Genomic DNA, 12,913 nt, shown 5'->3' with positions numbered 1-12,913 from the left:
TCCCTGCATTGCTCTTTGAAATAAAACTACTACCATAAAAATAACCTAACATATTGATGTGTTTAATTTACTCCTTTGGCTTATAATTTGCAAAGTACCAAGATTAAGGTAGTATTTTTGTACTATTATTGGAAGCATGCCTTCCCTTTTTCACATTACTAAATTGTATTTATATTTGTGCAATTTTAAACTATGTTTTCAAATAAACTTTGTCTGTGGCTTCAAGGTCTTTTGAGAAATCTTTCAAAATGGGATTTGGGGGTCAGAATTGCTTCAAATCATATATAATCCAATTTGTACTATTGATAAAAAAGGTCTTTTATTGAATAACCACCACATATGATGTTGCATGAGCTATCTGGGAATCAAGAATGCATTTTTACATATAAAACAAAACTTTAAAATCTTCTTCCTTTGTTAATTTTTTAAGAGTAAAATATTTAACCTGAAATTGGATTTTGTGATTTTTTTTTAGAATAAAAATATTAAAATATATTTCAGTTTTAGGGTCTGTTTTTTTTTCTTTTCTTTCTTTTTTAATCAGTCAATAAATATTTGAGGTTCTATTACGTGCACGTACTGTTCTAATGCAGGAGTGGTAAGTAAATCAAATCAAACTTGCCCTTGAAGAGCTTAGATTTCTGTGAGGGATCAACAAATACTTTAACACATAAGGATGTCATGTGCCAAAAACTGCTAGAAGGACAAGGCAAATGAGGTATTATGAGAGAAACTGGGGGCTCCTTTTTATCCATAGATGGTCAGGAAAGATTTCTCTTAGGTGATGTTCGGGCTGAGCTTTGAACACCAAGAAGCCCACCAAGTGGCACTGGGAACAGCTCTTTGAAATATTCTCAGCAGAGCCAACAGCTACCACAAGACACCAAGGCAGGAATGAGCTAGGTGTGTTCAAGGAGGAAGGAGCCCAGGATGGCGAGCGCTGTGAGCTGGGGAGACCTTAGGAGATGCCCTGGCAAAGCGGGAGATTGTTGGTGGCCTTCCTGGAGCACATAAAGGGTGGATTTGCCCTCAAGCAGAGAAAGGATGCCACTGAGACAGATGTTTCTGTTTCCAGAATGTTTACTAATGAAGTCCTTGAGTGGTCAGGTTGGTGATGCAGGAACAATAGGCTTGAAGAGAGCCACACAGGCACACTGAGCCCCCCTTCCCCCTCTTCACTAAGTCCTCTTGCTATAAAGCCAACAACCTGGTGGAAGTTCATTTTCTCCTCTATCAAATCAGGCTGTACCTCCTTCTTTCCCACTTCACGGTTATTTTACCCAGCGGTGAATTGTGGCTCCTCTCCCGACCCCTTGCATAACTTAAACCTTTTATTATGTCTCTTAATCCTTTTTAAGCGTGAATTCTATTTCCTCAAACAGCTGCTTCACTCCATGTGTATACATGAAAGCAGCCCAAGGTTTGAAGTGTTTTTCACATTCCTTTACAAGGCTCCTCACAGTAATGCCTTACCTATCCAGTACTTTAGGGCTCACAAGGATGTATGTATTTTTTTTTTCCTTACTTATACCTCATAATAAATAATGCTGCCTGAAAGGAGGTTAGAGGGGGAGCGAGCCAAAGCATAAGAGACTCTTAAAAATTGAGAACTGAGGGCTGATGGGGGGTGGGAGGGAGAGGAGGGTGGGTGATGGGTACTGAGGAGGGCACCTTTTGGAATGAGCACTGGGTGTTGTATGGAAACCAATTTGACAATCAACTTCATATATTGAAAAAAATAAAAAAATAAAAATAATGCTGCCTGGTTATCAACTTAATGAATCAGAACCTTGGAAACTGACAGTTAATTTTAGTATTTTCATCTAAGGAATTAAGCCATTTGATTCTTAGGAGGCCCCCTGCTTGAGTTTGCTCACCTGAGTTTAGAAGGGTGGAGACCAAGCAGTGCAGCCTTCCCAGGCCAAGGTCTTTGAAAAGGAAAAAGAAAGGAAGCTAACACTTACTGAAACCTGCCATGTGCCACATTCCTACGCCATTATTTCTACTACGCCATTTTAACCCTAATGCACACTCAGGTCCTCTGCTTCTCCCCTCCTAATAATACACACAGTCTATAATTAATATTACTGCAAATGATGAACATAATAGCAAAAACTGTGCCAGGTGGAAGAAAAACATCTTACCGATTAAGAACTGACTAAAGATCACATCTACTATTAAAAACTGCAAAAACTGGCCCAGGAAAAAGTAAGCTTGAGAGAAATCTTACCAAGACGATGGCTAAGAGTGCTTACAGGAAAACTGGCTACTGATTCAAAAACATGACAAAAGAACAAAATCTTGACAAAATCTAGAGTGGCAAAATTTGACCTGGTAAAGGTGGACCCGCTGGAAATCATGACCACAAAAGGGACTCTGCAATAGGAAAAGTTCTAATAGGGAAAATGTGATGAGGACCAAAAGCTGAAGACTCAGACTGTCTTCATAAAATTTACAGAACTGAGGGTGCCCGGGTGGCTTAGTTGGTTAAACATCTGACTCTTGGTATGAGCTCAGGTCATGATCTTGGGGTTTTGTGAGTTCAAGCCTTGCATTGGGCTCTGCATTGACTGTGCAAAGCCTGCCTGGGATTCTCTCGATCCCTCTCACTCTGCTGCTCCCCCACTCATGCTGTCTCTGTCTCTCTCAAAATAACTTGAATTGATACCAATTAAACTAATTTCATTAAAATAGAAAGGAAAATTGGGGCGCCTGGGTGGCGCAGTCGGTTAAGCGTCCGACTTCAGCCAGGTCACGATCTCGTGGTCCGGGAGTTCGAGCCCAGTGTCGGGCTCTGGGCTGATGATGGCTCAGAGCCTGGAGCCTGTTTCCGATTCTGTGTCTCCCTCTCTCTCTGCCCCTCCCCCGTTCATGCTCTGTCTCTCTCTGTCCCCAAAATAAATAAACGTTGAAAAAAAAATTTTAAAAAAAATAGAAAGGAAAATATAAAAGCTTGGAGAGAGTTCAACTGGATAACTGTTTCACACCTCCCCTCGCCTCAAATCTCCAATCTCCCCCACCCATGGTCCCTCCAAGCTGAGGATCTCACTTCTTACTTCCCTGAGCAAATTAAAGCAGGCAGGACAGAATCCCCAGACTCTCAGTGCTCCCACTCCTCATAGCCGCATCTGGCACTCTTATCTCTGCCTTCCTCCTGTCCCCAAAGACGGGCTCCCCAGCCGGTGTCTAAAGTCAGCTCCAACTGAGCACGAGATCCCATCACCTCTTGCCTGCTCAAGGGCAGCAAACTGCAATTCTCACCTTTCTGTCCTACATCCTCAGTATTGTGCCTATTTGACCATCTTATTTCCCATATTTAAAAACAAAAACCTCTCTTGTTCCCAGTCCACGTCTTGTCAGCCACCATCTCTTCTTTGCTTCCCTTTGTGGCAAAATTCCCCAAAGAGTGGTTTGCATTCATCTTCTGCAGTTCCTCCCCACCCCCCAAACTGTCCCCATGGAGTTCACCCATGACCTCCAAGTTGATCAATTGTGTAGTCAACTCATCTGACTTAACCTACCACAGTTACTTGACAGTTGATATCTGTTGCCTCCACTTGGCTTCCACTTGCATGCACTGTTCTCTTGATTTTTGCCCACGTTGGTGTTCACTCCTCTCAGAGTCTCCTTTGCTGGCTCATCTTCTCCTGGACTTCTTATATTGAGCCTTTGCTCAGTACCTGGACCAGTTCCATTTCCTGTCTTCCTCCACTGGTGAGCATACCCAGTCCCTGGTTTAAATGCCATCTTTAGTTTTTTTACTTCAGTCCAGACTTTTCCCTCAAAATCCGGAGTTGTATATCCAGCTTCCCACTCAACATCAACCACGGAGATCTAACAGGCATTTCAAATTCAACACATCCCAAACTTGCAATCATCTTTTCCCATCAATACCCCCCAATCCCACCAAGCCTTCCCTATCTTTGTTGATTGCAATTACATTCTTTAGTTGCTCAGAGGAAGAACTTTGGGGTCTAGCTTGGCTACTCTCATTCCCTCACATGCCACATCCTGCCCACCAGGAAATCCTGCTGGCTTTACTTTCACATGTATCCAGAATCTGACTATCCTTGCTACCTCTACTGCTACCATCCCATCTATGTGAGCCATCATCCTAGCTCACCTTGCTTACCACAGTAGCCTCTACTTTTATCCTTGCCTCCTATCAGCTAATTTAGAGAACTATCTTCCTGAAACTTTGGTCAGATCAGATCATTGCTCTACTTAAGAGCCTATGACTCCCAATGGCACTCCAGAGTCAAGCCCTTCCAATGCCTCCTGGCTCAGGCAATCTGGCCCCTCTCCAACATCTTCCCCTACTCCTCTTCCCCTCATTCCCTTCTCTCAAATCACACTGGTCCCCTTACTGCTTCTCTGACATAATAGATTATGCTCCCACCCTGGAGCCTCTGCTCCCATGAGTCCCTCTGCCAAGCATATCTTTCCCCCCCAAATATCCATTTAGATGACTCCTTCACCTCCTTCAAGTCTTGGTTCAAATCTCACCTCCAAAAAAATGCTTTCCCTGCGTACCATATTTAGTAGCAAAATCCACACCTCCCCCCATCCTGCTGTTCTTTTTTTCCATAGCACATAGTACCTTTTAACATATTATATAATTTACTTATTTCTTATGTTTAGCATCCGGCTCTCCCTGCTAGAAAATAAACCCAACAAGGGCAAAGAGTCTGGTCTGCTTTGTTTACTGATATGTTCTAAGAAAAGCAATGCCCAGCACATAGATACTCAGTATTTATTGAATGATGAACCATGTTATATACATTAACAAAATAAATTGGCTTAATGACATTATCTCCAGAAAAATACTTTGGTGGAAAAAAGTCATCAATGTTGGTATAATTCTGATTCTTTACAAAAAAAAAAAAAAAAAAAAAAAAAAAAAAAAAAAAAAAAAGATTTGCTAGGCTGAAATAAAGGGTCAAAACCTCCACAGGGTCAAAGTGCTAGTTAAAATAGTGATGTAAAATAGCACAGTAAAAATATCCTGTGCCACCAGACTGTGAAATGTTTGACGTAACTTATCTCATGTATTATTAGGCCCCCTGCACAGATGACAAGACTGAGTTTCAGAAAGTCAAGTCTCTATGCCTCTACTCTTGCCGTTCTATCTGCCCCCTACCTCACTGACTTTTCCTAGTAAATTTTTAAATAATAGGTTGCATGCGAATGAGAATAACTTACTGTTTCCTATTAAATTTCCTCACTACAAATGATTTGCCACTGACCACATTCGAAAAGTGGGACCTTAGATTCAAACAGTGCATACACGCCATGGTAGACTCTCCCACTGGGCACAAGGAGACAGAACAAAGTGAATGTAAGCAGCATCTGACTTGCAAACATTGTCCTAAAAACTTTATAATGTGTGAGTCATAAAAAAAATCCTCCATCCCAATCATTTCCTTCTCCTCTTCTCACCAAAACATTATGGCACAACACTGATGTTGGTCATTTTACTTGGATTTTTAAAAATGTATAGATTCTTTAAAATTTTTTAAATATTGAGGGGCACCAGGGTGGCTCAGTCGGTTGAGCATCAGACTTTGGCTCAGGTCATGATCTCACAGTTCGTGGGTTCAAGCCCCCCGTCGGACTCTGTGCTGACAGCTCAGAGCCTGGAGCCTGCTTTGGATTCTGTGTTTCCCTCTCTCTCTGCCCCTCCCTGGCTCATGCTCTGTCTCTCAAAAATAAACATTAAAAAGAAAAATTTTTTTAAGTATTGAATGGACATGTTTTAAGTAGTAATAAGCATACCCTATATGGTAGGCAAAATAATGCCTCCTCAAGGATTTCTATATCCTAATCCCCAAAACCTGTGAATGTGTTATCTTACATGGCAAAAAGGAACATTGCAGATGTGATTAATTTAAGGATCTGGAGATGGGAAGTTTATTCTGGACTATCTGGGTGGGCCCACTGTAATCATAAGGGTCCTTATAAGAGGGAGCAGGAGAGCCTGTCAGAGGCCATAGGACAATGGACACAGACACTAAGTGATGTCCATGTTGTTAGGAGGCCACAAGCCAAAGAATGAGAACAGAAGAGTTTCTAGAAGCTGGAAAAGACAAGGAATGGATTCTCACATAGAGTTTCTCTGCCAACAGCTAGATTTTAACCCTGTAAGACCCATTTTCATACTTCTCACCTAATAAATGTGCTCTCTTGAGCCACCAAGTTTATAATCCTTTGTTACGGCAACAATAGGAAACTCATACAACCTACAAACATGGTGCCATCGAAATGCTGAAATCCCTTGGTGCAACCAGTATTGAGCACGCTGGCACCTGCATTAGGGAAGCTACCAGCAAACTGAGAGCCACAGAACCACAGCAGGGTCTCCACTGACTCCAGTATTGCACCCGACATCCATTTGAGAAAGACTAAAAGACTTCCCTGCCTAGGCCTCTCCCTCCTTTACAGAAGAAACATCTTGCACCGTTGCTGATGTTCCACTACTGATGGGAATGAGGCGGCCTTGGTGCCCACACCAAGAAACCCTAAAGAGAAATAAAATCAGTCACTGTCTTGGGTTACCTGTTCCGTTGATGGATAAGAACCCGCCAAGGGCAGAATCAGTTTACTTGGCATTTTGCAAAAGAAAAAAGAGCCATAAAGGAACCTCAGATTGTGAGAATAGCTTTTAATTTTAAAACAACTGAAGCAATAAATCATCCATCTCTCTTTCCATCACAGGCAATGCTCTCCCCAAACAGTTGAGATATTTTAACAGCAGCTGTGACTAGTGCAAAATAAAATAAATACAAACTCTTTCAGGAGTCAACCTCAAACCTGCTGGGCAGGTGGGCGCAGGCAGCAGGCTCAGCCTCTGCCCAGGCCGATAGGAGCGGCAAGATTTACACCATACATCATCACACCCAGCTCTGAATGGACCACACAATACCTGGGGAGGGGAAACCACAAGAGAATGTTGCCTAAGGTGGAGCAAATATGCCCAGCACCCTCATGTAGCCAGCATCCTTGGCACATGGAAGATGCTTGAAAAATAAGTGCAAACTTAGCTTCTAAGCAAAGCTGAAGGAACGCGGTTTGGGGCTCATTTGCTTTAGTTTTGTTTTGTTTTGGTTTTTTTATTGGAGTCTTATACATACTGGTTTTTACATAGAAAGTCTTCTGCTGTCTGGAAGGCATTCTGTGCCTCACTGAGCTGACTCCAGCGAAAATATGTGTGTTGCTTCTGTCTATTGGGAGAATTACCTTCCACACGTGGCATCTCACTGCTGACTCCACACCATCTAGAACCTAGAGCAGCACCTGTCCAAGTGCAATGCCAGCCACATGTCTAATTTTAATTTTGGTAGCCATATTAAAAAAAAGAGAAAAAGGAATAAGTGAAATTTTAGTAACAGCTTATTTATCCAAAATATTGTCATGTTAGCATGTAACCAATATAAAATACTGATGAAATATTTTACGTTCCCTTCTTTTTGGTACCAAGCCTTCAAAATCTGGTGTGTGTTTTACATGAACAGCACAATCTCGATTTGGACAAGCCAAATTTCAAGAGGTCACTAGCTACATGTGGCTACTGACCCCTGCACCCAGTAGCACAGATCCAGCACATTTTAATACAAACTCTTTCAAGATGATTTACGGTGTAGGGAATCTTCATGGCACTGGGTAGGTGATCTTATACACCAACGTAAGAGTACAAAATCTTGCTCTGTAACCTAGGATTTCTGACCAAGGCAAAGGGTGAAATCACATTCCATCTAATCCCATCCCCTGCTCCTGCTCAGCACCTGCCATCTCCCCAACAGACTACAGAGATAGTGTAATTTAGCAACAGTGATGCTCACAAGAGGAAGAGACATCCTTTCTGTGACAGACAACTTTCTCAGTACTTACTTGGGAATCATAGCTATCACTGAATTAGAGTAAGAAAATCGTCTACACACGTTACAGATTTATTTGCTGAAAGTGGTGCCGAGCTTTTTCATCGCAGGAGGTGTTTTAAACAGACTTTTTCATTTTTGAAGGGGATGGGAACAAGGTATCTTGTGGACTAAGAAGTGGAAAGTTTCAAGAACGGGAGAGAAAGAGGATAATTACCAAAGGAAGTGGGAAGAGAAGTTGGGGTGGGGACACTAAAATGATGCAGATTATAAACTGGGGAGTACGACCTATAACAAAGCAACAAGTTACATCTAACCTCTGTGTGCTCCCTCATCCCACATGTCTAACCCCCATAGTAACTATAGGAAAATAAAAATAGAATCGAATGTTAGGGCAGGAGGGGACTTCTGAGCTGATCCAGCCTACCGCACTCATTGTAAAGAAAAAGGCCCAGAGAGGTAAAAGGCCCACGGCACCTGGAGTGGCGTCGGGCCACGAACCCGGGTACGCACACTGGACACTGCAGGTCATGGGAAAGAATGATGTTGGGAGTCACAGGCTCAAGCTACTTGTGCCGGGCTTCCTGTAGCCCAAAGTGAGCGTGGGGGAACAGCAGGCACATTCTCTTATAGTTGGAAGAAACAGCCGTGTCAATTCAAAATACCGAAGCAATGTTGACGTAAATGGCATTAAAACATGATTCTTCCAGTAGTCCTTTCTGCATGCTTTTTTCCCTTAAAAAAAAAAAAATCCCCCAATCTGAACCAAAACTGGATTTCTGATCAGTTATATGGGCATTCAGATCAATTGACAAAATAAAAACTTTGATACATTTTCCAAAGACACATTCATTGGGATTTTACACAAATGGATATCAAAAGATATTTACAGGAAAAAAAAGGTGCACTCTTTCACACGTACACCCACACACGGTGAGAATTTCACAATTACACCACCACGCCTCACACAGAGGACTCCTAACAGGCTGATAATCTGACAAAATCCACACATTATTCCAGTTTTCAGTCACAAATAATCTCGTCAACATACATGGTAAAATTAAGGAGTATGTTCCAGACTTTTATTCCAGGGAAATCTGCCTCGTATATATTAAGGTATACATATAAACACACTTTTAAAAGCAAGAAAGAAACACGTTATTTGCTCCAGTTTTTCCCCAACTCTCAATCTGAAATAAAGAATAGCACATATACAAAACTTTGCCTTGTAGAAATAGCCCTTTGTTTTGTGAGGCAGGAAAAAAAGGCAGCCATAGTAATATTCTCTTACAATATGTTTAGGCATCAAAAGGGCTAAGTTTATTTTTTTACTTGAAGAAATTAAATAATGGATAGCCTATAATCTTGTACTGATTTTACACCATTTTGCAAAGTTTTATTACAAAATTTTTATTTTGTTCAAAATACACATGCTATCTTTGTTCACATTTCAATCCAAACCCCCAGTTATCCCCCGACCCCCGAAGAAGGCCTTCACTTTGTAAGAGCATTGAAAACGAGTCATTTTTCACATGTGTTTGGAGTCAGTATTCTAGGACACTCAGCCAAGGAGACTGGATTTTGTAAGGCTGCTTTGTGTAGGAATTTCTACAGGAGCCAGGGACTCATGTGACAAAGTAGGGCTGCTTTAGGATCTCCAAAACAACACTAAAAGGCGGCACTGGTGGGCACAACCGAGTAGAGTTACTGCACCGTAAGCACCCTCCTCATGCCAATTGCATTTGTTCCCAAATTGAAGAAAACATCAGACAAGAGAAGGAGGGAGCACACTCTACTGGGACCCACATGGCATACCACCTGCTACTCTTTCAAGGGTCACCGTGTCAAACCTCACATATCTATCCTCAAAGCACAGCTGGAAAGAGAGAGCAGGTGTTATTGTGCAGATAAGAAAGCTGAGGCACAGGGAGGATGAGGGTCTTGCCCAGCTAGGGGCAGCACCCAAGTCTCCAGGCTCCCAGCCTCGGGCTCAGTGCTCCTCAGACATACAGCGTAGCTAATCTCCTGTAAAAGGAGCCCGATCTTAATCAGAATCCTGACTGCTCACAACTCACCGTGTTGTAATCCACTTGTCCATGTGGTATTTTACCCAACTGGTTCTACTTTATTTTCCTACAGTTTCTAGACAGATCCTTTCTACCAATCAAATGCACGTTAGGCAGACTGCAGTAGATCCTTCTTCATTTGACTGGATAATCTGAAATAGAAACTCCAGAGACTCTAGAATTCGGTACAGAGCTGCAGGAAGATTATAAACCACTCTTGTTGCACTTTTTCATCACATTTGAAACCCTGATCTAATCCCAGGTTGCAACAAAAATACTAAAACACCAAAATGGAAATGATGGTTTTTCACAATGTCATATAAAGCTTCCTTGCATCTGAAGCCCTGAAGGTGCCCAAGATCACACTGCTGGTCACAGCAAATAAGCAGCAAAGGCAAGTCAGGAGGTGATCAGCCCAGAAAGGGCAAAGAGGAGACTCTAGCCCCAGAAAAATGTAAAAATGGAGGCAGGCAAAGAGCTCAGGGACAAGAAAATTACAGACAAATTTGGGGCACTTAGTGTGATTCCAGGGAGTTGTTACATGTTATGGTAAGATTAGCTATTTTAACTAAAAATACATACTATGCCTTAGGGAGAAGGGCTGCTGAGAACCAGAATTCATCTACTTTTATGTGGCAAAGAACAACGTTGTGCTGCTGTGGGCATCCGGCATTCTCCCACAAAATGTCACAAACCCAGGTGGATTCTTGACAACACTTTTTTAAAGGGACAACTCAGCCCTTATTACTCCTGAAAATCTAAGTGGGGAACCAATTTTTAAAACTGTTCCTGAGTTATAGTTTCTTTAAAATAGTTACTTGCTTTTCTCAGCTATGCTTAAGACCAACTGCTTTAACCTTTAAAAACTAGCCCGTCATAGATTTCCTGGTTGACGATAACAGTCTCACCCTCACACATTCACACAATCACATTATGAATTTTGATACGATTAAATTAAAAATACCTTTCATTGCAGATGCTCTTATCTTCTATACATGGACAGGTCAGAAATTGTGTGTAATGAAAAAACTATGTCACAAATAAAGCCCATCCCATTACTGATTTTTGATATGAAACAAAAATGGGCTTCTCATTTATTTGGGGGTGAGGCCACACCATGGGCCCCCCAAAGCATAACAGAGGGCTGATGGCACATTCCCATTTTTGGTGTGACACTGGCAGATCCCCCACCAGCAGTATAAATACTTTTTTTTTTTAAATCATCCTCTCCTTGAACATTTATAAAAAGAAAAACTATCTACAGTAGTGTATCATCACTAATAGAAATTCCTTCCCAGTTCTATTTCAGAAGGCGTCAAATGATGTTCTTTAAATAAACTATAAATACCCCCATGTATTCCTTCATTTCATGTCTGGCTGTCCCAACTTCTGTTTGTTTTTTTTTGTTGTTTTTGTTTTTTTTTTTTTTTTTTTTGGCAAATTAAAAAGGCGTGTGGCTTCTTCTGGCCAACTGGCACATCTGAGGCTCAGCGTGGTACCCTGTGGTAAAAGTACATGTAGCCCAGGTCCTTAGGGGGCCTTTCTGAGGCACACACCCTGTGGTCATTGTAGATCACCCATCTGAAAACAAAAGAGAAGAATTCGATGATTTCAGTCAGTCCCAGGAAGCTTAGCGGAAAAAAAGTTACTGCTCCATCCTTATAATAGTCAAGGTGTTTTAAGACAAACCCAAGCCTGTTGTATAAAAAGGAACAGAACACTGGTGGGAATTTACTACTACTTTTTTTATTCTTGAGCTCAAAAGTGGTCATTAAAGGGGTTTCCAAACATTTTAAACCCTTTGATCTCATAGCCCCTTTTGTAGAAATCCATAGATGGCCTCAGAAATTAAGTCAAAGAATTATGTACGACAGCACTTATTTCAGCCTGAGACATATAACTAGGTAAAAATAAGAAGTAAAGAGTCATGTGGTGAACTACTGTACAACTATTAAAATGTCTTCAAGGAATATTTGGTAAAGTGGGAAAATTATTTCAATACAGTATGAAGTGGAGAAAAAGGTTAAAAAATTGTATGTGCTGTGTGCATACCTTACTCTTTTAGAAAAGTTGTAAATACATACGTACGTTTATATATAGCATATGTACATAGACATATACCCTCTCCCAACGAAAATGAAAAAACAAAGAGAAGCGTTATCAAAATACAAACAATGATTATCTTTAGGCTTTCAAATGACATATCCTTTGCTTGTTTCTGCACTTTACAAATTCCTTGCCATAAACTGTATGGCTTCTTAAATTATAATTAAGCTCATTTTCTTAAGAAGAATATTTTGCTTAGTAATAAAAAAAATTCTCACTATAAATCAAGTGTCTGTGCGCAACTGTTTCATTAATCAAGTTAAGATGACAGCACTAAAAGACATACCAAAAAGGGGCACAACCAAGTCGCAGGGGTGGGGGGGACGTGTCTCCCCTGCAGTGCATCTTGTTGTATAAGATCAACATCCCACCAGGACAGGGCAAGACTCCATTTCTCCAGCATCCCAGGGGCTGAGCATTGCCTCAAGCAGGAGGCCGACACACAGGCTGCTCAGAGGAAAGCTCAAGGAAGACAAACCAGTGGGGTGTATGGGGATCCAGCCCAAGGAGAAGGTTCTGAAGAGAGCAGCAACCTCACATGCCGTAGATGTCTTATTCCCGGCTCACCACACACATAGCAATTCTACTTAAGAAGCCAAGAAGCCCACTGTAAGGCCACAATAAGGCAAAACAGTGGATGTTTAGGGACGCCAGATAAAACACAGGATACCCAGTTAGATTTAAATGGCAGGCAAGCAACAAACAATTTTTTAGTGTAAATACATCCCACGTAATACTGAAGACATGTTTATACTAAAAAGTGATTCGTTGTTTATCTGAAATTCAAATTTCCAGGGCATCCAGTTTTCTCATTTTGTTGGCTAAAACTGGCAATCCTATGGAGGTCCCAAATATCTACACATTCGG

The 12,913-nt window shown here is 41.4% G+C and overlaps 1 protein-coding gene across 1 annotated transcript in view; it reads right to left on the bottom strand.

Annotated features, from left to right (window-relative positions):
- Positions 1–6,646: 6,646 nt before the first annotated feature.
- USP13 (ubiquitin specific peptidase 13) overlaps positions 6,647–12,913 on the bottom strand; it is a 119,904-nt gene continuing 113,637 nt past the window's right edge. Inside the window, exon 21 of the mRNA XM_047874640.1 lies at positions 6,647–11,521. Within this exon, the coding sequence (XP_047730596.1) occupies positions 11,428–11,521 (94 nt within the window). The 3' untranslated portion in view covers positions 6,647–11,427. The remainder of the gene's footprint in view (positions 11,522–12,913) is intronic.

The sequence above is a fragment of the Prionailurus viverrinus genome, chromosome C2 (assembly GCF_022837055.1).
Source record: "Prionailurus viverrinus isolate Anna chromosome C2, UM_Priviv_1.0, whole genome shotgun sequence".
NCBI lineage: Eukaryota > Metazoa > Chordata > Mammalia > Carnivora > Felidae > Prionailurus > Prionailurus viverrinus.
The sequence above is the reverse complement of the archived record's forward strand: the minus strand, read 5'-3'. Positions and strand labels throughout refer to the sequence as shown.